We start from the raw sequence: 26,169 nt of genomic DNA on the forward strand, positions 1-26,169 counted from the left end.
ACATGAGAAAAAGTTATACCAGAATGTATAATCTATTATAAGCAGATCTGTGGAAAGCGCCTTGGCTTGTTTTTAAAAATTTATACATTTAACACCCAGACTTCATAAGATATGCCTTTCACATTTTCCTAATATACCGGAAAAGACTATGACTCTTTCTGCATCACCTCGGTGAGTAGAGGGAAAAAAAGCCTTCCTGAATTTGGCAGCACTTCTCAGTCTCTTTCGATTGCGATATTGTAATCTTGAGCCATTCATCGCACTGTTTCAGTTATTTTACCCTGTTCTTTCAACATCCTGCCTGAGATTCACAGGGTCTTTGTTGGGACAATATTTTTTCCCCAGGAGTTTTGACACTGATTTAATTGCATTTCCCTTCTACATACCTCAAGTAACCTCCCTCTTTCTCCCCCCTGGCCATATTTCCAGAATTCTTCCAATATTCCTCTGAAAAACTCTATTATGTATAGCTGTGATAAAATGTGCAGACACTCCCTTGCAAGAGGTATCTAGCCCTACCATATAGCCCTTGAGCCCCTAGGTATTGCATCATGAGCTGAATCAGTAAAACACATTGGGCATCAGTGTACTGAAGAAAAAGGGGCATGGATTATTGATGAAAAACCAGAGAATTCTATAGACATGAGTTCTTCTCTTGATACAGCTTTTATGTTGTTTGAAATTTATATTAGGTATACCCTGTACTGGGTAAAATACCTGAAACTATGTGATGGTCAACTCATGATTTCCCTCAGGAAGAAATATGGCCAGAGACTTTGGTGATGTGTGTTTTGTTGGTTGACTCACAATCTTATCAAACTAGAAACCCTAATAGGGGGATTTTTTTATTTTCATGTATTCATTTAGCTTAAGCCTTCTATGACCCAATCAATCACCCCTTAATGCCAGCTAGCAAGAGGGTTATAAAATATCCTGATTCGGGTATGTACATTCTGCTTCACCAAAGAATGTCATGTGATGCCTTAAATGAAAGCCGGGTCTCACTGCTCTGTGATATCATTGTGAAATGTATGTACAGATACTATGAAGCACTTGTGTTCTGAAATATGTTCTTAGACTCAGTATCACAGTAGAGATAGAGAAACAGGTTTTTGTCAGACAAAAGATGTTTATTCACCTTTCTCTCTGCCACATGTAAATTAAGCATGTAAGCTAACACAGTGAATGACCATTTACATAGGAAGTTATCAAAGAGATGTAGTCAGCAAGAAAAGAACACAAAAACAAGTGAACGGAGGAGTGGGTTATACTGTTTCTGAGTACAGGTAATTAACTTTGGGGATATAAGTAGAAGTCAAAGAAGACACTCCCTTATGGTGAACCTAGGAAGTAAATAGGCAGTGCGTTTACATTCATGAAAATAGGATTTCTGCCTGCCTTGATAGAAGAAGCTGCAAAAGGCTTTGGGTGAGATAAATTTCATTAGACAGGAGGTTAATCTAATAGATAAATTTAGTCTCTAGAAAGCATGCTATGATTTTGTTTTACATGTAATCTTTTGTTTCCAATGTCCTTCCTCACTATCCCTTGAATCTTGACTCGCTGGTAGTAAACTTATGCTTGCCTTCACTATAAATATATCTAAGTGCTGTGATATTAAGAAAAGGGCCGATCCTGAGATGAATCATACAAACTGTTGTGTACACTGTTTCCTTGGGGACAGCAGATGTGGTAATTTTGAGTAGCCAGTGTCAGGGGCTGGGTATCACCGGGGAATGCTTCAAAGGGAGTCATGGTCTGGGGTACACCTATTAACCTGCAAGGCAAAGTAAGGGCTGGAATAGCTCAGAGGAGAGTGCTTGGGTGGCTAACAGGCTGGTGTTGCCAAGGAGACGACACCCAGTTAAGTACAAGCATGTCTCCCTGATGCTGGTGGCAGGGAGTAACAAGGTGACTCAGTCCCCAAGAACTGTCACACCTCCTATGAACTTTCTCTTCTGGTGTTTAAACCCTTTCACAATAGGGTTATATTAAACCTGTACAGCTTTTTAGAAATGGCTAATATAGAGATACAATTCTGCCCACATGTGGCCCCCACTGAAGAAAATGAGTTTTATTTGGTTAAGGTCTACAGAGTGAGGGATCTTAATATACCTTACAGAAAGGTCTCATGTTTTGTCCTAATGGCATCAAAAGGCTCTATATGGATGCTGTCATACATGTACCTTTTGAAACATCCTCTTTGCTGTTTCCATCAGTGAATATAAGTCCTGGCTATTCTGTGAATTATTTGTCACAGCAAAACCACTGTTTTTTCTGAGCTCAGTAACCTCACTGACAAAAGTAGCTTCTCTTTAAATTCCTCCAATAGCACCATCTGCATTGGAGGTCTAGGGCAGGTTATGATTATGCTATATTGCAATGAAAGATTAAGTATTATATTGATTGAGTTTTGATGAGACTACTGTACTAATTATATTTATATTTTTAATGACTAGTTTTATTAGCAGTCAGTTACCACATAAGCTTTCTCTGCATTGTAAAATTAACGTAACCCTTAATAAAAATAACTTTAAAAATCAAAATGTTAGAGCTGGTTAACTTCAACTGTAGTTAGCATTTAAATCTTGTTTTGCATATAAAATTGATCTGCAATTAATGTGAAGTTAACCTGACAATTTTTATGAACTTCCCCCCCTGAAATATGGTTTTTAGAGAAATTATTTTGTAAAATGTCATTCACTTTCTCTATTTTCCAAAAGGCAAAACATGGAAAATGAAAGCATTTAAAGATACAATTTCAGTTACAAATTCACAGTTACCAGGTTAACTGCATCTTTCCTGGACTCTGAGCTGCTCCCCACCCCCAACCCCTTTAGGTCTCAGGCCTCAGGCATTTCCTGTCTCTTAGGATGGAATCATGCGGGTCACCTACTCTCAGACCAGGTTCTGGGTTGAAGTCCCCTGTGTATTGACAATGGTTACCTCAGCAGATCTGACTTTTTTGTCCAGGCCCTGCAATTCTGTTCCCTCCAGGGCAATGGCCGTGGTCATCGGTGATCAAAGAGCCAGCTTTAAGTCACGTATTATTTATTTAGAACAAAAGCCTTTAAGAGAAAACAGATCTTAAAAACATGGAAAAAGGATCTGGACATGTCTAGTTTATCAGGTGTTCAACCATCTTCCACATGGGGACCAGCTCCATGGAAAGCACCTAGCAAATCACCCCACTTCCCCCAAATCATGTCACCTTTTCACTGTTTATAGCCCTTTGATCTGGTAACTCCCAGCTTTGGCAAGACAAGGTTTGCAACTTGTTGGAGACAGGATCCTTGAAACTAACAGCTTGCCCCACTGTCTTTCAAGTGAGTGCTTGAGTGTTCTTATCTGAGAAGCCATTCTCTCATCTTCATGCACAGACCCCATTGAATGTGGGCATTATAGGTGCATAACATTCAACTATCCCTGGTATAAGTTAGATCAGTACAGTCACAGAAAAAATGCTGATAACCCAATGTACAGTAACTTCCCCTCACTGACCTGATAACCTCCAGTGTTCATAAAACTGGTATAATTCAGTATTCGTAACATTATTACACATCAGCTCCATGTATGCCACTGTGCTCTCTTCCTCTCTGAAGCACAAATAATAATTAATTCATTTTTTAATACTTGGCAGGGTGACACCATTGTTTCCTGTGACTCCTACGGTGTGATGAAGTTCTGGGATGTTCGGAGGGTAACACCAATGGTATCTATAGATGCGGGCCCCCATCCTGGCAATCAGGTGGTCTTTGACCCATCCGGTAGGATCCTTTCTTAAACTTGCCCTGACTATCAAAAGAAGTGTTTTGCTCTCAAAGCATTTTGTAACTGAGTTTAAAATTCTGAGGCCAGATCCCCAACTGGTGTAAATTGGCTTCAGTGAATCTATGCCTGTTTATACAAACTAATGATATGACACATATTTTAACTTGTCCAATTGTATTAATGCTCAGTTATTACATAAAACCAAACATTTACAATAATGCAAAAAAAATTACGTAAGTAGGAAATGCTCACTGTCTGAAGAAAACAGAGGGATTTCTTTCTTCTCCTTGTCTACTACTTCTTCATATGTTTATACAACAGTTGTGTTTCATAACCACCCATGATAAATCCTATTATTCTCCCTGCAGAGCCCCAGCATATTGAAATAAGTGGTCTATTATATACAAAGAATTGAAATGCATGTATAGCTCAACACTTTTTGCATCATCAGCCATATATTACAATATGTCACTAGCATTGTGACTGACTGCTCCTTTGTATTTTTAAGAGTGCCATTGTACAAAATGAACAAAAATAGCTTTGTTTTTACCTAGGACATTAATCTTCACTTTCAAGGGGCAGATAATCAGTTGTATCACAGTACAAACTTAGGTCCCAATTCTGGAAAACATTCCTGTTCAGAGCAACACTTTAACATGTGCTCAACTTTAAGCATGCACTTAAGTACTGTTGAGGCCAGACACAAGCATTTAAATCAAATATGAGAGAGTAGCACTTTACTAATAATAGTACTACAGTCATAATGGTTAAAAACCTATAGAATATTATTTCACTGAGTTGCTATTACTAGAAAATGTTCCATGGAACACTGTAGCATTTTATAAGGAATTTTTCAGATCTCTATATTCAATCACTAAAGAATGTATGACATGCATCCGACGAAGTGGGTATTCACCCACGAAAGCTCATGCTCCAATACGTCTGTTAGTCTATAAGGTGCCACAGGACTCTTTGCTGCTTTTTAGATCCAGACTACCCCGGCTACCCCTCTGATACTAAAGAATGTATTGTCATTTTCAGAAACTATGTTGACATTATACACTTTCCACTACTTCCACAAGTCTGAATTCAGCTGTGTTCTATATAAGAATATAGAGTTTAGAAAAATAGCTCACATTCTGCATGATGTGGATTTGAAGGAGTTTTGCTTTTTCATATCTGGAATGGAATGTAGGGGCATTTGTAAAGGAGTCACATCCCTGAAAAATGCAGTAGCAGTATTTTGAGCCAGATGGGAAGTTTCCAGTAGAAAGCTTATCGGCTTCAGATAGTCTGAATGGGCAAAATTTCCCATCATTTGGATAAAATCCAAAATTTTCTCTGCAGGAGTAACCACAACAGAGATGCCAAGTTGGGAAGAATGACCACAATGAAGCATAATTTAAAAGAACGCAGTCATAAGCAATAATAGACTAAAATAGAATATTACAGTATCTGTTATTTGTATGCTGGTAGTGCTTAGATGCCCTAATTAGGATTAAAGGCCCCTTTTTATTTGGCATTGTACAGAATGAAAAGGCAGTCCCTGTCCCAAATCGCTTAAAATCTAATCATGCGGCTTGTTCCCATCGCCGAGATAGCCGCATATAAAAATTTACATAAATAAAGTATTCTGCTTCTTGTAAAACAACGTGATTATACTTAATGGAAGATTTTTGTTTGATTTTCTTTTGCCACCAGTTTAAGATAGTTACTGTGGGAAATCTAATGTCAAGAGAAAGGTCTTATATTTTGGTCTGAAGATGGCAAGATCCTTTGTCAATATGACACCTGCTGAAAGGGAGTTCTCCAGTGCAGGGCTGCTACCAAGAAAGCCTGGTTTCTTTGTAACATCATTGGGAGGCACCAGATGGTGCTGCTGAAGATGCTCTTTGCTAGTTCTGTTTATCTGAATGTTACTGTTGGCAGAAGTGCTTATTGGCGCTGTGATGCAGTTCTTTTCAGAAGCTGAGAATATGAGCAGTAAAGTGATATTCATTTTCTCTCTGAGCCTCAATCAAAGCCCAATTAAGTTAATGGAAAGATCCTAGTTACCTAAAGTGGGCTTTGGATAGACCCCCCTATGCCTTAGTCTTTCTCTGATTGAATATCAACAGTAAAGTCTATTCTCACTCTGCCTGAGCTTCTCTCTCACTGGATCACTTTCTTAGGTGTAAATCTTGTCTACAGTTTAAACCTATGCAAACAAAATGTTACACCCTGTAGCGGGGTGGTCACCCACTCCTGCCATGAAGGGGTTGAAATCAGCCCTGGAAGAGGACTGAGACTGGGAGAGGGCTGCTGCTAGGAAAGCAGCAAGCCTTGGCTGATTGGGGAAATAGCCACAGTTGGGGCCATGCCCCAATCAGGCCACAGCTGGCCTGTATAAAAAGGCTGGGACCCAGGAGCTCAGAAAGGCTCTCTCCAGTCTTGGAGGGAGCAGGGCCTGGCTGTCTGCAGAAAAGGCACTGGGAGTGAAGCATGGCTGGGGAAAGGCCAGAGGAGCAGGGGAGCTCCAGGCTGGCAACTCCCAGGCTACAGAGCCTGGTCCTAGGCCCACAGAGGTACTGGGTGGTAGAGGAAGGCAGCTGGTCCAAACCCCCCGTGCCTATGATGAGTGGCTTTTACACTGCAGTCTGCCCCAGAGAGCGGGGGCTTGGTGATGACTGGCAGTAGCCCAGACTGAGGCAAGGGGGGGATTAGAGGGTTGGGGGTTCCCCAGAGAGGGGAGACCCAGAGGCAGAGTGTGGGGGTATTGCCAGGGGGCAGCACCCCAGATAAAAGGACACCGGGGTCCGGAGGGACACCGGCCGGCAGAGGGCACTCTGTGTTGGAAAGAGCTAATTCCCGGATGACCAGCAGGAGGCGCCATAGGGGTGAGTCGTTTTGCTGCTACACACCCCTATGCTTGCAAGTCTCATTCTAAATATAGTTCCAGGGGTTTTTTGTTTGTGAGGGAGAGGAACGGGAGTTTGAGAGAAACTACAAAGCTATCTTAAGGTGTGGAAAGTGAGACAGTCCTTGAGATAGCTAGGGCACAGCCCATTGTGGGACTTGATCATCAGGATCAAGCTTAATGTCAGACGTACAATGACATGCACATCTACTTAACGTTGTGCACTGTGAGTACCCCATTGGCTCATAGTTAAGCATGTGGGTGACTGTGCAGTATCGTGGCCTAACATTTCTGTGACTTATCCTTTATTATTAAAAACAGATCTGTCCTTTAGTAAGTAAGTTTACCACTATCTCCAGGTGTTTATATCTGTTCTCCAGCACATATAGACCACTACACCTAACATTCACAAACCATGCACCTGTCAAATCCCCTCCTTTCCTCATCAGCAACCCACCAACCTTGCAGCATATGATGCACTCCGGTGTTTTTCACGGTTGCCATCCCGCAAATCCACCTGAAAAGATGATGAACAGCACAGGTAATAGCAACTGTTAGTGTAAGGAGTGAGCACTACAGGACATTCTCTTTGAACCCTAAAGTGCACACACTACTCTCCTGTTGTGTAAGGAAAGACATTTGGGGTATGGCTGAGATGCAGAAACCAGCGAGTAGTACCAGGAAAATGTAGCACAGTTTACTATACCTGGCAGATACAGTGGGATGGGACGTTGTTTGTCCATTTACACCCAGTTTGGGGAGAAGGAGGAAAATTGTGCTCTATGTAAAAGAAGTGTGGTGGCTATATGATTTCTGCTGCAAGGTTTGCTGTGATGTACAGACTGCTGAGCTTTCTAAACATATGAGAGGACACTCTGTCTGTCTGTATTACATCAGAAAACACTGTTAAAAGAACACTACGGTTCCCAAGGCAAGCATTCAATAGTTAGGAAATGCCTGTATTAAGGTTGCCTGTCCAACATTAATTTGGGCCCCTTGTGCATAAGGTGCAGTCTTTAATTACATGATCACATGCAATTTTTTTCACAGGACCCCCTGCCCCATTTAGTGCACAGGATGAACTTGAGTGGGTTGCTATTCAATATTTCTTTTTATTCTCAGGATTCAATTTGTGGACCCAGGCATTATTTACTGCACACCATCCAAACCTTGAACTGAATAGAGAGTCATCCCTTATGGGCTTTTTTGTGCTGTTGTCATCATAGTTTCATTAATGCCTGTAAAGATTTAAGATACTATCTTCAGTCCACCTCTGTGGGGTGAGGTTGTATTATTATCCCCATTTTACACGTGGGGGATTGAGGCACAGAAATGAAAGCCAAAATGATCAAAACTGTCATCTGATTTTAGATGCCCAAATTGAGATGCCTAGGAGGTGATTTTTCAGAGTGCCTAGCATTTCGTAGCCATGTGTGTGTTGGACTGCAGCTCCTATTGACCTCAGTTGCAGTTGTGAATGCTCAGCATAGCTGCAAATGAGGCGAGGAACTAGAGGAAGGAAAGCTTGGTCCTGTGAGTGAGGCAATTGAATGCTGCCTTAGAGAACAGGCTTCTGTGCCTGCCTCAGCCAGAGTTCCTAGGTGAATGTGATGCTGAGCAAGTTACATAAACCAACATTTTCATAGGTAACCACTGTATGTTCCTCATTTTCTGGGTATCCATCTTGAGACACGTGGGGTGTGATTGCAGAGCATTCACAGTGGCAGCTTCTTCCACCTGCTCCTGTCCTCTAGCTCCCAGCTCCTATTCTCCCCCACACTCCACCTTTCCTTGCTCCTGCTCCCCTTATCCAGCATCTCCACCCCGCACCAACCTCCTGTTACTCAGCCCTCTGCATTTGAGCCTGGAAGCTTCCTCCTCCATATTATCGGGGTGCCTTAGCAGCCCACAACAGCTGGGAGGAGTAATTATAAGGAAAGTCCTGCTCAGACCTGGGATGGAGCATGCTTAGTCACTCTGTGCAGATTGCAATCCAGGCAGCACATAGGAACTGTGAGGTGATGAAGCATGCTCTGTGCAGATGGACTCTTCAGAGAATTTAGCTGCCAAACTCTAAAAAGTCTGTACTGAGCATGTACAGATTGAGATTGTCCAGAGGATATAACCTGGCTAAATTAAGACAAATTTTCATTAGGATAGCAAAAGACACCTGCCAAATCTCAAGTCCCTGCTCCAAAGCATAGAGGCCCTAGAGCTTCACAACAAATGGTTGACAGATTTTTTTTTGAAAATGAGCAAAACAACATAGTTTTCCCTAATCTAATAAAACTGCTGAACCATTTTAGCTGAAACTTTCCCCCCAAAATCAGCCTTAGGCAAGCTCTCAAAAGGGAAAATTTCAGCCTGAACCATGTAAAGTTGGAAAAGTTATAAGCAACTGAAACCAGGGTCTTATCATGGAAAGTGTTGGGCAACTTTAACTATACAGGTCACTGCCTCTGCTGCTTAGAATATTATATTAGCAGTTTTCAAGTAAATATTGTTATAATTCCAACCTTCTGGTCCTCATATACTGCATGAGCTCAAGTCAAACAACAAGGATTTGTCTGTAGTCATTTTTAATTGAGCAAAAAGGTGCCAAAGCAAAATTGAATACATAGTCATTTTCTGTAATCTGTAAGGTTGATTTCATAAATGGGATAATCCTTTAATAGAAGTTTCAGTTAATTTGGTCTGCATTTTATTTGCAGAAACACCCAGGGCAAATAGAACATTATTAGCAAAAGACTGTAGGCTGCTCGGGTGGCACTAGAAATAACTACTAACCTTGTTTTATCTAAAATTGAATTTAAAACAAACATTTAAATGCAATTCATACTGACTTTGAGCTCCGAGGTTCCAGCTCCTTTTTATTTTAGGTGGAAAATAAAAGCCTGTGCAGCTTGTTTTTATTTCATTGAACAATGTGCAAATTTAAGAAAAGGACGAGTATTTTATTCTGGGAAAATCAGACTTGTAGAGTCTGGCTTTCTAGCACTTACAGTGTGATGAAATATCTATAATCTTCAGATCTACAGTGTGCATTTTGGAGTCACTCTGATATTCTTCACTTTTTTCCTGCTGACCTCTTGGAGGGAGAGTACTAAGAGCTACTTTGGGATTTAGACTGTACACGAGCACAAGGAAATAAGAACCCTCTTTACATTTTCTATAGACAGGCTAACCTGGCTTTCGGTTATTCACCTGTTCACTCCCTGTAATAGATGGAAGGGTAGGGGTGAACCTTGGTTCTACACCAGACCCCTCACTGGCCAGAGTAGATGAGCCATCGCCTGGTGGAGGAGTTAGTAATTAACTGTTGGTCTAGATCAGTGGTAAATTATTACATCCAGGAGCGAGGAGAAAGCAGGGGAGGAATTGTGACTAGAGCTGGGGGGACATTTTAGCACAAAGAAAATGTAGAGTGAAAAATGGCTGCCCTCTGAAAACAGACTTTTTGCAAAAAATTGTTGACATCTTACTGGTTTTTGTTTTTATGAATGTTTCCACAACATTGTTGTTCATATTTTTTTTTTATTGAAATCATGTTTGAAATTGTGATGGAACACGATTTTGATCATTGCTGTTAAAACTTTGGAAAATGCACAAAAATGTTCACAACAAATGAAAAATGGGTCCACTTTGAGATCTGTGAACAGGAAATGGTTCCACACTTTCATAAATTCTAGACAAAAATGTTTTTCTTTATTTCAGCTACTGTAATAAAGGGGGCGGGGGAGGGGTCTGTGAGGCACACTGCTTCCTGGGGTTATTCCTGGACTGGCACAGCCTATGCACTATCCATTACCTAGAGGCATAACCCAGTCCATAGACATTTGACTGACAACCCAGGAAGGAGTGTAACAGAAATAATCCTTTTGCTAAAAAGAGGAGAAATAGCCTAGTAGAATAAATTCAGATCTGGCTAAATTACTATGTGCTGTGCTTTATAAAAAAAAAACAAGAAAGAAACCAAGCAAATAATTACTTGATATTTTGTACTGAAATATATTTGAAGATCTGATCCTGCAATTGGAAGCACACACCCAAAAATTATTTCATTTCCTCAATTTCAGCTGGAGTTTTGGGTCCAGATCTTTGCTAGAGATTGGTGCCAATGGCAGTGATGACAGTGATATTCTTCTTCTCTCCCCTGGTTTTGGTCACTTTGCACCTATCAGGAGGCACAAAAAAATGGAATCTAGTTCTAACTGGCCAGCTGAAGACTCTCCCAGCCAGGGAGAGCTCTCATTCAGTCTAATGCAGCTCTCCTGCATTAACTGCCTGGCCATGGGGGCGGGGCAGAATGCACCTCCACTCCACCAATGCTCAGTCTTTGAGGACCACCGCCAGCTGACATAAACTGGAGTAGTCTAGAATTCAGGTGCAGGAGAGAATCTGGGCCCTTATCTCCCCATTTTTCCTGATGTTTTTACCTTTCACTTTATTTAGTACCCTCTTACTTATGGTTAAAGTAGAACTTGACAAAAAAGAGATCCCTCATGCAGCATTTACGCAGTTAGCCTTTGTAGCAGCAGTAAAATTTATTTATTACGAGCATCCTATTGGCCTGCATCTTTTTAATCCCAAAGGCAGATTATATAACAACACTAATAAATCTTCAGGGTGCTTTTTCCCTCATCATTTAATGCCTGAGCTTCAAATTCATTTAGGATAAAATAAGGAGAATATGGAAATATAGTTTGCTATATCTGACTCATCCTTTGGAATCGCACGGCATTTTTCTGAGTTTGGTGTAAAAATTCAGACAAACCAAAAATCCCTACTTCTAGTTGTTATCCACTCTCGATTTTCTACCTTACAGGCAGTGTTATAGCTCCACCTACCAGGAATAAAGGAGGTGAACCAATCACGTATATAACAGCTCATCTGTCCACTTCCCTCCAGTTCTTTCGCCTTCTTCAGCCTGGAATAATTGGAGTTTGTCACTTGTCCCTGTTTCAGCTCCTTTTCTCCATAATTCTGTTTCTGTCTTTCCTTCCAGGCCTGTTTAGCAAAGGAATAAGAAAAGAAGCCAAACCAGAAGATGGAATCTGAGGAGAGATCCAAGATAAATCCAACAGAGACAGGATCTCTGCCTCAGTCCTTGGATGCTCTCTCCAGTGGGGAGCAATCTAGACAGCCAGCTAGTTCAGTAGGTCTTTCAAAGGGTCTGGGTCATTTTGCAGCCTGTGTGGATGTGATTCCTGGCCCATCTTTGGCCTCTTAAGTCCTTAATATTAGCCTGGTGGCAATCTTTCCAGGAATTTTTCTTCCCAAGTCAGCTTAGTCCTCCTTTTGCCAATTGGTTCCCCTAACTCCACTTTTAGTGGGCCTCTCTTTCCTATCCCAAATCTTCCCATTACCAGCTGTACAGATGCCAGCTTTTTGAGTTGAAGTGTCTGTGTGGATCCACTCTTGGATCAAGGAGAACAGTCTTTCTCTGGCCAACAGAGACTGAGCATAAACCTCCTATAGCCTCAGGCTATCTTCTTAGCCCTACAAACTTGAGAATCCCCAATATTCTACAAGCATGTATGATAGTGGAGCAACCAATAGTCAACAGTCACAGATTAAACAGAACAGAGGAGACAAGGAGCACTTTTCCTTTTGGAACTATGTTATCTGGGTGTCTGGTTGGTATCCTAGCATGTATCTCTTCAGGAGATCACTCTGCAGCTCAACCATTTATTGACTCAGCCATCACTAATGAAGACAATGGAGGCTTAATATTTTTCAGCCAGTATGTCTCCAGCTGGCAACACCAATAATGGCCTGGTTCACCTCAACTCTATCATCCAAACTCCCTTGTGTTTGCACCTAGTCTGTCAGGATCAGATCCCTGCTCACAGGTGTTTTTGCAAAGCATTGGGACAAACAGCTACTGCAGTCACAAGCCAATGTTTTCAGGAAAATAACAAAGAATAATTCAGAAGTATTGTTGTTTGTCTCCTGGTGCTCAGACATCTCTGGTTTTTGGAACTGTGGAAGGTCTTGTGTCTTCTGCACTTGTTGGCCTAAGGCCCGATCCTCTTTCCTTGTCCTGACTGGGCTGTATGGCTGTATCTCAAGATGCCTCTCTTGGTCTTAAAGTCTTACAAGCAACACATTAACATAAGCCCTCCTCCAGGCATTGCTGACTACATCTACTGGCTATCCTTGACTGACTCCATGGTTAGGATAGGAATACAGGGATGTAAAACAAGGCAAAATTGCTCAATGATCATTCCTTTTGTTGTAGTCCTCTCTTCTTCCATCAGACATCCTTCTCCCCTGACTACTGCGTTGCATCTGGTTTCTCTCTCTCTCTCTCTCTCTCTGTCTCTCTCTCAGAATCTTCCTTTGCCTCTGAAATTCTCCAACTGGAAAGAAGTGGGTGGACCAGGTCCTTCATATATAGGATCTGATTGACAGGTATTTTGCCTCCTTGTGTCCTTGTAGGTGAAGCCATATAGCACTGTCTACTTCTGACTGTCTCTGCCTTCCAAAGGGAAGGAATTGCCAGTGAGTAATTTTTCTTTGTTTACCAAGGGGAGTTATGCTGTACAATACTTATGCCGTGACATGAACATTTTTCAATGTGACCAGAGTCCATGCTATTTAAATGTGTAGAAAGGAAGGAGAAGAGGATTTTAATATCTATAACTACATTTTCACTATGTACACATGATTTAAAATGTATGAAATATTTGGATCTTGGAAAGGAGAAGGGGAATGGTTTGGAAACTCAGTGCATTATATTTTTTGCCCGAAATGCATGATTGTATTTTGTATATTTGTCTGTTTTCTTTGCTGAGCTAATGGGGTGGGGACTCTGTACTACTGCAGGCAATTGCTTTAAGCTCTTAGCACTTTGAAGAGATTAACCCAATTGATATTCTCTTCATCTTTGCTAGGGAGGAATGCTTCCTTCCCCCGAGTGCAGGAAGATGGACAGCTGTTTAATAGAGCCAGCTTTTGTCAAGTAGATACACTGTAGTATTAAATATTCTCTTCTCACATGCCTGCATATCTCCAACATTAAAACTAAGTTCTGGATGCAGGTGTGGTACCTCATTAGAGCAATAAACTGATCTGTTAGTTTTGTTGAGTACCCCAGGTTGAATGCGGCGGTAGCTGACTGGTTAAACATTATTCTTTAAGGAAGAGCATGACTCTCAGCTATACTGGCACTAAGCCCATAACTTGATGATGGGTGAATCGTTTGTTCTGAGAGTGTGTGCCAGAAATGTCCACATGATTTTTGAAATCCCTGTGTTAAACTAACACAAGCTGAAAGCAATTGGAGGTTTGCACTTCCCAAGTGGAACATAACTGATCAAAATTTTGAGTCTCTCATAGCTAACGACAAACCAGATTATTTAATTTTTCAATATTTTTTTTAAAATCTCCCTTAAACTAGGCACAAGTATTTTTAAATATAAATCTATTCAACATCTCAAATGTTTTCCTAGAGCATTGGCTGCTCTTGTGACTTTATTAAGTCCATGTGTTCTTGACTTTATATTAATTCTAGTTCACGAAGGTACAATTATTAAATTTCCAGTTTGAATGTGTTTACAAGTATTTAATGAAAACTCCTTTCTTTTATTCTGGAAGCCTGACTGCACTATTCCATCTAAAGTCTGTTCCATCTAAAGTCTGGCTTAGATACAAGACTTCATCTCCTGATTAGCTTATTCCTACAGACACTAAAGATCCCTTGAAGGTCATCCTATCCTTTCTTCCATGAAAACTTCACTTAAAGATCAACAGCTTAGTCAGTTCTTGTGCTTTGAGTAAGGCTTACTCTACTATACTTTGTTAAAGGGATCAATATTGCCTTTGTATATATAATGTAATAAAAAGCAGGAATTTATAAAATAAAGTATCAAATGAATCTGACAATATGTGTGTGTGTGTGTGTGTGTGCGTGTGTGTATAATTTTTTTTTAATTTCGGGTAAAGAATAGGACAGATATAACAGGCATTCAGTGGCAAGAGGATGGCTCAGGAGATTAGTAATGGGGTGCAGAGATTGTCACCTCTTGGTCAGTAGTTAGAATCTGGCTCAGTTCAATAGTGATGAAAAGTCTGACGGCTTTTTGATGACCAATCCAAAATGAGCTGGTGGAGTTCATGAAAAGTTGTCTGTACCTCATTTAGTAGCCTAATAACTGGCACTAATTGACACCTCCATTGGTGGTCTAAGTGGAGAGCGGGAGGGGTGGCATCTCCAGTTTGGGGATGAAGCATATTCAAAGGGTGGAGGGAAGAGAGAGCACAGCTGCCTATGCTAGTTCTGCTAGATGTCATTCTCCAGTGCTTTGAGTCTGGCACCTTTTGTAAGCATGTAATCTTCTTTAAAATGAAATACAATAAAAAGTGCAGTCATAAACTTATATTGACAAATTATCAAGGGGGTTAAAAGGCCTAATCAGGGACAAAAAGTGATCCATAAGGTTATGCAAAATATAATCTCCATACTTATGTCTTATGAGGGCTTGTTATATCTCACAGACCTATCTCTGTGTCTTCCATGCTCTTGAAGGGTTATCTTGGTTTCCCCAGAAGGAAGAGAATGAATGGGCCTTCCGAATGGGAACCAATGCAGGGTTTAGGAGTGACTGACCTCTCACCTCCCAGCCTAGGGATAGGACATGGGGTGACCATGCAGCCATTCCATCTCCACTAGTACATATCACCGACTGTAATAATAACAGTCGCCTGTTATTCTCCCCTGGATGGAAGCATCCTTGTTTGGTATGAAGGAACAAGGGCCAGAAGGACTGAAACTTGCTTCAACAAAAGCATCTGTCATAATGCATGTTTTCAGGCTTCCATGCCTGCAAAGCAGTCTACTCCAGCAGCTCAAGACCTCTATACTGGAGTTCCCCTCAAGCCTAAACAGGAAAATAGTGGCACAAACACCCAAAATCTCTGATTCCTACAGATGTCAGCTCAGCATCATTGAACCTCCTGGTCTGTGAGACGATCCTATTTCAGGATCCTCTCAAACTCCCAGACCGAAAGCACTTGAGGCACTTGGCCTGGAACCTGAAAGGACTTGCTTTCTAGAGAATGAATATTGGGGAGAGCTCATGGACTTCTTGCTCAGATCTATTAACTGTCCACAAATCTGGGCATTTCAAGGGCTTCTGAGATCTTGGTGCTTTTAAAAGGACAAGAATCCCATTTTTCCCAACCAGGAATATATTGCAGTTTCTTCTAGATGGACTCTGTCTGGGTTTGAGCCCTAGCTCCCTGAAGGTCCAAGTCTGCGTTAAGAGCCTTTTAGCATGTTCCTTTCATTCCTGGCCTGTTTTTGCAGCAACATCACACTTCCAAAAACTTTAAAGTTGTGTCTCTGCAGAGATGCCATTGAGAGACTAGTACAATGATTTGAAGTTTCAGGTAATCTCTAAATCTTCTTTTTTTGAATATATGGAGGTGTTTTCTGGGTATTTCCTATTATGTTTTGCCTGTTAGCAATTACATTGGACAGGAGAGCTAGTAAGTTTGGCGGTTGTATCCATCTGAAATCCTTATATGCATTTTTTTTCCCAGATGAGGTGATTCTCGGGTCTGAACCTGAATTTTCTGTCTCTCAAAATTATTGTTTTCACTCTTTGCTTTCCTTGAATTTTAAGACCTTCCACTACTGAGTGAATAAGTTGGACACTTTACATAGGGTTGGGACATTCAAATTTGTTGTATGCATAACTAGTGTTTGAAGAAAATTGGATTCAATTTTAGGATAAGGTCAGTGACCTAAGAAGGGGATGTGAAATGTTCATATCCACTATTTCTAGACTGATAAATTTAGAAGAACAGCACAGTGCTTCATTCAAGGAATTTTTTGCTATGTGGCTACCTGGCCTTCAGTGCATGCTTTTATCTATCTTCCAGTTGAAGGGAAATATCTGAGTCAATCCTTTTTTTCCCCTTATGGACTATTCCTGCAGAGAGATGGAGAAATGTTGGGATTCCCTCACGTTGATATCTTACTTAGCCTAAGTCTCTTCATATCCATGTAATGTATAATAGATGAATAAGTAGGTAAAAGATAAATTACCCAGCCTGAAGATGACTAATCTTTCATAATGTTTATTAATTGGAATTTATAGTTTTTCTTCTCAACTTGGGCAGTTGGCTGAGTTCCATAGCCAGTCAGTTCTCTGAACAGCTCCACCTGCTGACATTGTGGTGTGGCTAGAGAGGGAGCAAGCAGGTCCTCCACGCCAGTGGTGCCAGTTATGGGGGCCTGCAGGAGCCATCATCCTCCCGCCTCAGTTTTTGCACTTGCTCCAAGGTCCATAGGCTGTGGAACCGGGGGGGACTATGGCCTGACCACTTTTAAAGAGTGGTTTCATCAGTGTAGCTGCTGCTGAGTCATCTAGAGCATTACTCCAACTGCATAGTCACAGTGCTACTGAAATTTGACCTGGCTGTCTCTCCGTACGGACAAAGGGTGACCGGGCCAAATTTCAGTAAGTGGCATTATGGTCACATGACCAACACAATATGGCCCCTCTTACCCTCCGTCCAGACAGAGGGGTGGCCAGGCCAAATGGTGCTGCTACCTGGCACATGGAGAGTCTGTTCCTATATGGTGTAGTGCTGGGGAGTCCGCTGAGAACTTGTGCAGGTAAGAGATAAGGGAGACTCCCTGACCGAAGGAGCCCCGATATACCTGTTGGGGTTGTGGGGGGGACTAACTGGTACTGGAATGGAGTCCCTGCCAGGTGGGGGAGGTACTGGAATTTCCCTCCCCCCAAAAACTCTGAATTGGCACCACTGCACCACACCCACCCGCTCAGATCCCTCCCAGCATGTTGCTTTTGCCCTTCCCCTAGCAATGGCACTGCTTGGGAAGTTGAGTGGCCCTCCATGCCTTGTGCTGTGGTGGGTCCCCAGGATGCAGTATGAAGAATGTGTCCAGAGGCCAATCTGTCATGTGGTTATATAGAACATCTATCTTTGGGTGTTGACTCCCCTGCCTGCCTGGCCACACTCCAGACACATAACCAGACTTCCAGGTGCCCAATGTACTGTCATCACCTGATGCTTCTCCTTCCAGGGGAGGTACTTTCTGATGCCAGGGACCAACCAGCATAATCCAGAACTAATTCTGGCCCATTGTATTTTACCAGTCCTTTACTCTTTCTTTTGTATGTGTCTGGCTAGAAATCATTCATTCGCGGATTTTAAATCCTTCTAAAATAGAGAACATTTCAAACTTTTGGAACAAGGGGCACGTAACCCTCACATGACCTCATCTTAAAGAGTCAGCTAATAACTGACTAATAGGAAAATGTGTCACTATTTCCCACAACCGATTGATCTGTTCTTATACTGTAAGGTCTATCTGGTTTATTATTATTATTAGATGTGAGTCTGAGATGCAAAGTTTAGCAGTGAGTTAAGCTGCTCCCTATCCCTAAAATACAACATTATTTGAATTCAGGGTTTAGTGTGGCCTATTGTACAGAGTCATCCTGCCATGAAACTTAAATTCCAGTGTGGATTTTGACTTCTCCTTTTCCCCCCATCACTTTGGCAAAGTGAGCAGTAGTTCATACCCTAGGGTTTTATTTCTGGTTCCTCTGTAGCTTTTGTTTCCTCAGGGTATTCCATGCTGGAGTTGTCAATTTCAAACACTCTGCCAGTAAATTAATATCTCAACGATATGTTTTAGTAAACAAAGGCTCCTCTTTCACACAAAGGAAAACAACCCTGTTCATTGCCCTTTTAGAAAGAAAGTAAACAAAAAGTTTGTAACTGGAATTTTTGTCTGTGACTCCTACTGTCTATATCCCCTTTCCTTCACCTTAATAAATCTGCCAACCTCAGCCTATATCCTCCTTGAAATGTCCCAGGTAACATAATAGGCACTGTATAGCGGTGATTTATTTATTTTTATTATTATTTTAGCTGTAGCTGCAAACCTGCCCTTTAAGTAGCTAGATAAAAGCATCGATGCCTTTTTACCAAAAACTTTCATGGTGCAGAGTAGTAGTGCTTTTTCACACCATTGTTTCACAAGGGGCTCATTTACAGATCACTAAGATAACACATGAGAGGGGTATGTTAGGTCATAGTCGTTGATCCCACTTCCTTTTTAATGTTGGCACAGCTCCTTGTCACAATTAGAGCTGTGGAGACAGGGAAATGTAAGTATCTCTAGACACCGCAGTACCTACTGGCCCGTGGTAGTCAGAAATCTGTTGATTTATTCTCCAAAGCCTAGCTTGTACCTGGTCCTTGCCAGGGTACAGGAGAATGGAAGCATCCAAGGATCCTTCCCTCGGCCTTGGCATCCCCTGCATAAAATCCAAGCTAAATCTTCAGTGACCAGGCTTGAAGGGACTCAGCAACTGCACCTCAAAAAGGCAAGTTACCCAAGGGGAGGGGAAAGTGGTGTTCTGACATGGCTGTACGCTGCCCCAACATGAGTCAGTGTGCATATTATGGCAGCTGGCCACAAGAACTCTGAATATTGATTACTGTCCAAAACTAGTCCCAGAAAATTACTTTTCGAGGGGTTTCAGTTAACTGCATTTTTGCTTCTTCTGTTTTTAATTGCATATTGCACATGCTGTACCTGTACATCTGAACAAGTATACCTGAAGGACACACAACATATACATTCTGTGTGGAAGAAAAATAGTTCTTATTAAGGTTTCGTCAACGATGGCATCTAATTGCTTCAATGAGTGCACAAGTTTTAGCTCAGCTTCCCCATGCTGCGTTCATCCACTGGCTTCTGGGGCAAGAGAGGCATACCAGATGTGGTCCGGTCTTTCTGATGAGGTAGAATCTTTGGGAGCTCAGTATCTCATTTGTGGAGCAGAGTGCTCCTGGTCAGTCTCAATATCTGGTTGGCCCTTGGATACAGGTGCAAGGGAAGCCTATTAGGCTCAGCTGGCATGCAGCCCTTGAGAGACAAAATGGGGTACCAGGCCTACTGCAGGAGAGGTCCTCTAGGAGCTGTATTCTGTCCTGCTGCTGTTCCCTTCACCCAGCTCTTTCTTCTACAAAAACTGATGTCTGGGCTCAGCTGACATGCCAGGAGGTCCAAACCATGGGCAGGCTGTCTGGGTCCTGCAGGAGGTTGGCCTGACTGTCAATTGGGCTCCTGGTCCAGCTCCCATGTGTTGTTTGTCTTTTAAACACACACAGGCAGCCAATTTCAGTTTCAATTGCCCCAGCCTGTGTGCTGCTCTCTGAGAGCTCCCGGGAGCTGCTTTTCTCCAATCCTACCCCATCCCAGACTAGAAAAGGTGGCTACATTTGCTACACATTTTATAGTAGTTCATTTTTATTGTTAAGTTAGACTTTAAAATACATTTCATTTCTTTTCCTATTAGAAAAATCCTTTTGTTCCAATAATTTTTGAAGTTCACATTTCTGTTTTGTCTTCTCCTTTGAGAATGACAGGTTACAGTGGCAGAGAGGTGAACCTCGCAGTAATGCTAAGAGGAAGGATCAAAAATGGCAAAAGCAGGGGCATTTAATAAGTGAAGACACAGTAGTTGCGTATCTATAAAATAAAGAATAGATACTAATGCGCGTATGGTTGCACAGTTAATAATATTGCCCGGGTGCAGTGCACTTTTGCTGTACGAGCCAATGTTTTACTATGAAAACATGGTGTGTGGTGGTTCTTTTTTTTAATGCCCTGCCTAGGACTGGATAACAAGCTCTTATCACAAGAAACTACCCAATTAGGTGAGCAGAACTGCTTGCTGAATACAGACACTGCAGAATGATCATTAGGACTTCGCTTGTGCCATCATAAAAAGCAAGAACAGTGGGCCCTATCCTGCTCCCACTGAAGTTAATAGCATGACTGTTGGCTTCCCTGAGGGCACAGCGGGGCCCATTGCTTCTGCTGTCTGCACAGACAGGGTTTTCTAGGCTAGCCTCTAATGGCTCTATATCTGTCTGATTCCTCATAATCATGGAGGAGACATATGAACCTCACCTCTGCAACATCCCAGCCATTCATCATGGAGAGAAAACAATTACTGAGAATGTCATTCTCTGGCTAACAGGAGGAATTCCCCCCAGGGTTGCCCTTATAATGTAAGCACCTTGTAACATAGTGAAATGCAGTTTAAAGTTTGATGCTTTGACTGTTTGGGTCTAATACAACCCAGATACCTTTGATTTCATAGATGTTACACGATTTTACAAAACAAACCACCCAGCGCAGTCAATATTTGTTTTGGTAGGCAAAGCAAATACTTTCCAAGGAACTGTTGTGAACAGATGGACTCACATTCATTAAACAGACAGTCCCCTAAGAAAGTGGTTTGTTTTGCATAAAATGTATTGTTTCCATTGAGGGTTACGTGGCCATTTGGTCTAATTATTTTTCATATTTGGCCATTGTATTGTGAACGTACAAAATGGGCAGAATGTCAGGAAAGATTAAGCAGTGTGGCGCTGAAAGCTCTGGTGGATGTGAACTGTCATATATTAAAGAAACCAGTTACTTGTGGAACTGCTAGTTCTACTTGCACAAGCCCATCTGCTTACAACTACTTCTGTTCCCCACGGAGCAATATACCCCTTATGTGAAGAATTCCCACTAGAGGTCATAGACCTCTTACCACTCAAAAATGCTGTTCTCCTGCTTATTTTCCCCTCTTTCCTTGCTAAGAAACTATACAATTATTATTATGCATATACTGTTTCTTAGAGGACTAAGTCACTTTAGCACATAAAGTTTAAATGAGTTTTATTTTTTGTCATTTTGTCATGAATAATAGCCCCTGCAAAACACCGACATCTCTCTTTGACCACAGCAGCTTTTTTCTCTTTTGTTCTCAGCATGAATCCTTTAGGCAACCATTTCTCAAACCTAGGATACTAATTCTTTCATATCTAATTTAAAACCATGTGGGGAGGCTGCTTGCACATTGGTCAGCAACTGCATAAAAGCCTTACTTTGTTAAGGTTTATTTTAGAAAAAGGAATACATGGGCTCAAAAACTTGTGGTCATCTTCAAGCCGCTGTCTTAGCATTTCTAGGCATTTAGGGCTGATATTTTGCCACTTGTGAAGAGCAGGCATGTATATACTGATTTAGAGTATTCTGAGTACATCATCAGAAGTACCTCACAAGCAGAATTACCAGGAATAACATCAGAGATAAGCATATGGGCTTTTTAGACCTCTTTATTGAACCTTGAGGGTCGAAGTGGATGTATCTGGCCTCAAAGATGAGACCGGGAGGTCAGCTTTTAAGAATCACTTAATTTTTTTTTTCTTTTAAGTTGGTGGCATAATCTCCTTCTAACTCAATTGAACCTCTGTAGATTGTATTAAAATTCTTAGAATATGGAATTCTGTAAGAGTTCCAACTTCTAGTTTAATTATGTTAGGGTATGTCTGCACTACCCACCGGATCGGCGTGCAGCAATTGATCCAGCGGGGGTCGATTTATCACGTCTAGTCTAGATGCGATAAATCGATCCCTGAGCACTCTCCCGTCGACTCCTGTATTCCACCACTGCAAGAGGCGCAGGCGGAGTTGACGGGGGAGCGGCAGCAGTCGACTCACCGTGGTGAAGACACCGCTGTAAGTCGATCTAAGTACGTCGACTTCAGCTATGCTATTCACGTAGCTGAAGTTGCGTAACTCTCCCCCCCCCACCAGTGTTGATCAGGCTTCAGTGTTAAGCTCTTAATGTAAACTTTAGAGACAGAGGTAGTGCAGAATAAGATAAGATCAACTCAAAAAAGGAACAATTTCTATTAGTCCCTTCAAAGAAATGCTAACTTGATTTGGAGAATTGAATTTCAGATTTAGAATGTTTCTTTTTCCTGCCAAGTTCACTGGAACTCCAAATCCCTTAATTTCTGATCAGTTGTAAAACTAAATTCCTGACCACCTATAGGGACAAGGCGGGTGAGGTAATAGCTGTTTTTGGATCAACTTCTTGGTGAGAGAGACACACTTTCAAAATTACACAAAGCTCTTTTTCGGGTCTGAACGTTCTTCAAGCCCAGACCTGCAGAAGAACTCTGTGTAGCTTGAAAGCTTGTCTCTTTCACCAACAGAAGTAGGTGCAGTAAAAGATATTACCTCATCTACCTTGTCTTTAGTATCATGGGACCAACAATCCGCTACAACAACACTGACAACTTGTAGTAATTAAAGATCTCACAATGCTTTGATATAGTAAATTTGCTAACCCAGGTGTCCTGGTCATCTTCTAACTTGTGTAATTACATCATGCCTACCTAACCCCCGCCCCCCCCTTGTAGGATACAGTATTCTTCACAATGGCTTAGGACAGGAAGTGCAGTGTTGTTATGTTCTGTCCATATTTCACTCATCGGTGTTTCTATTTTAGCGACAAGTGACATTCTAGGTCCCGATCCTGCATTGCTGGCCAACCCTTGTGCTTACCAGAGCCCCATTAATTTCAGTGGGGCTCCACGTGGGTGCAGGAGTCCATCCACACAGACACCGTTGTAGAATTGAGCCATATATAGCAGGATATTGAACTACATGGTTAGTTAATACTTGTGCAGAATTTGAAACTTATAGGAACAACTCTCTCAACGTCCAATGGGAGTGTTTCCTGTGACTGCAATGGGAATCTAATCAAGCCCATACAGCAAGCCATAATAAACACTTCACTCTGAAGTGCTCCGTATTACTATTTGTCTTAATAGTTTTTATTTACCATTCTGTGACATATTATTTACTGCCTTTGTTTTGAAATTTTGTCTCCCCCCCCCCCCGGCCCATGCTGCCTCCCTGCTGAGCGGCTGTTGCATCTCATCGGCAGGCACAGGCAAGACGCCTGCCTTTTCCCTATTGACACAAGGGAAAGTCTGGGCTCTTGTATTAATTACAGTGGGGCCACCTTTGAAAGCTGCTGCCCCAATGTCAGATTTTCAGTGCCCCGTCTGCCCCCCCGTTGACCAGGAGGATCTATATAGGGCTTCTGTATGACTTCTGAAGAAAAACCCTTTATTTAATAGCTTGTCTTTATTGTCAACGGTGGCTAGCTGGGATCTGTGACTAGCTGCTCCCGTTTCTTCATTTATTAGCCATATTATATGTTTTATTTTGGTTGGACATATGATGGGAAGGGCTGAAGGAAAGGGGAGGGATCCGAGTGGGTAAATAGATCATTCTAGGATTTCCCTGGTTAGGACTGACAGAGGGGATGAGCAGGAATGGTATCCCCCGTGACCATGGACATGTACGCCTAAGGAGTCAGATGCCATAGGATGAGCTCATGGTGAGGTCTGTTTTGAGCTGAGAGATGTGTTTTATGGATAGGATAAGGGGACTGGGTGGGGGCCTTCTGCACACATTCCTGTGGGTTTGGTTTGGGGAACAGTTGCAGAATTCCTTCTGAAACCTCCCCTGTGATACATTTATGTTTCCAGTTGTAATGGCTGCAGTCCAGCAAGGCCCATGGGGTTAACATGAAGCCTTAGAGAATGGAACCTGGCTATTGGTGGCTAGGGATCAGTGAACCAACATGGTGACTGATTCTAGGATTGAGAATTCTGGCTTTTTTATCCACCATTTTCATAGCGGCATGGGGAGATCAGGCAGGAAGAGATCAGATGTTTAGGTGTAGGTCAGGTTGTAGACGCTTGTCTCTTCCCTCTTGACATGCCTGGGATATCCTCTCTGAAGCAGAGACGGCAGTGGACAGTGAGTCCAAACTTCAGCTCATACTGATTAATGCAACGTTAGCTGCTACTAAAACCCTCACCTGATGGTTTTATTGTGGATGAGGTGCCTGACTTTTCATGCACGATGCACCTGTCCCTATGTTGGCACCAATTTCTTCATCTGTGTTCTTGATTCGGCTTAAGGCTGGACAGCTAGAACAGGGAATAGTGGTGCTTTGACATCTCAGATGCAAGTGGTGCACAATATTCACTTGAATGTCTTCAAATGATATGCGAGACCTGGGATAAAATGAATTTAGAAATCCTGATGGGATACAGGCTACTTTATTGTTCTCAGTTTTTATCTAAACAGAGTTGCTATCAGCATTGGTGCTAGAGTTACCAAGGTGCACTATTATGTGAAGATGCTTGAACTGCCTCTAGACTCATTCTGTCTGGTTCCCCTTCCTGGGTTGCTTTTTGGGTTAATTAGACACTTTTGGTAAGTAGTTTTCCCCCTATTTTTGTTTGCTCGTGACAATTATTTGTGTCTTAGGGTATGTCTACACTACGGGATTAATCCGAATTTAGATAATTCGAATTTGGGAAACAGGTTGTATAAATTCGATTGTGCGTGGCCACACTAAGCACATTAATTCGGTTTTTAACCACATTAATTCGGTGGTGTGCGGCCACACTATCCCATTAATTTAAACACAGTAATTCGGTGGTGTGCGGCCACACTAACCCTAATTCGAATTAACAAAATCGATTTAGGCACTACTCCGCTCGTCGAGGTGGAGTACAGAAATCGATTTTAAGTGCCCTTTAATTCGAATTAACTGGCTCTGTAGTGTGGACGGGTGAAGGGTTAATTCGGATTAACGCAGCTAAATCCGAATTAAAGTCGTAGTGTAGACCAGGCCTTAGGTACATTTTGCGCAGAGATATTTTGTTTTCCTAGGGATCTGGATATAATGTTCTTTACATGCTTAAGCATAGCAAAATAAAGATTTTGCCCATCCCATCCAGTGAATCTAGCAGTCCAAGGCAAGGACTAATGAAGAGTTTTTAATTAGGAATAGATCACAGCTGAGGAAATTACCTATATGTAATGGGATTCTCTGTAGAGAGAGTGCCTTGGGCACTTTTCAAGACTTTGTGATAGCGGCTGTGAGAGAAATATCATCTGCAATTTCCAAACAGTCAGCAGATAAAGGTTTCAGGCCTTCGAGCAATCCCAATCCCAAATTTAATCAATTTGAATGGAGAGGGGGGAAAACAAACACCTGTACAACTTTAGAATCACTAGCAACTAAGGCCTTAGTACAGATGGATCAGATGTTGGATTTGATTTATTCCCCTGTATCTGATCTAGAGACACAAGTAAAAGATCTTCAAAAGGCCACATCATGCCTATTTCAAAAGGAACACCAAGCAGCAAGTAAATTCACTTCTCTCTAGGCCCCAACCAATTATTTGATTTGCAATAATCTTTCTTTATGCAGAAGAATGGAGAGCATAGAAATATGTCAGTCTGCATTTTGTAAACTTTTCTTCTGTGTTGCCTGGGGAAGCTAATAAAGAAAGTGTTTCTTTTTAGGCTGTTTTACAGTATAGTTACTACTGATATTATGCAGAAATGAGGACAGTTTTCCACCTATTGCTAAAGCATTTTTTATTCCTGTGTAAGCATGCTAGCAAGCATTCACTTCTCAGAAATACCAGGAGATGGAAGGTCCTTACTGATTCTACTTCTGCTGTAGGTAATAATATTTTATTGAGATACTTTTATTTTCTTGATATTGTGAATGTAGTATCCTTTGTGTAGCCAGAGACAAAAAAACAGGTGTGGGGCGGGGGGGGGGGGG

At 41.8% G+C, this 26,169-nt stretch overlaps 1 protein-coding gene across 1 annotated transcript in view; it reads left to right on the top strand.

Moving 5' to 3' along the window:
* Positions 1-26,169, top strand: part of SPAG16 (sperm associated antigen 16) — a 702,831-nt gene that overhangs the window by 570,793 nt on the left and 105,869 nt on the right. Inside the window, 1 exon segment of the mRNA XM_026647788.1 lies at positions 3,641-3,767. Within this exon segment, the coding sequence (XP_026503573.1) occupies positions 3,641-3,767 (127 nt within the window).

This window comes from Terrapene carolina, unplaced genomic scaffold (assembly GCF_002925995.2).
Source record: "Terrapene carolina triunguis isolate 2854851 unplaced genomic scaffold, T_m_triunguis-2.0 Scaffold62, whole genome shotgun sequence".
Taxonomy (NCBI): Eukaryota; Metazoa; Chordata; order Testudines; family Emydidae; genus Terrapene; species Terrapene triunguis.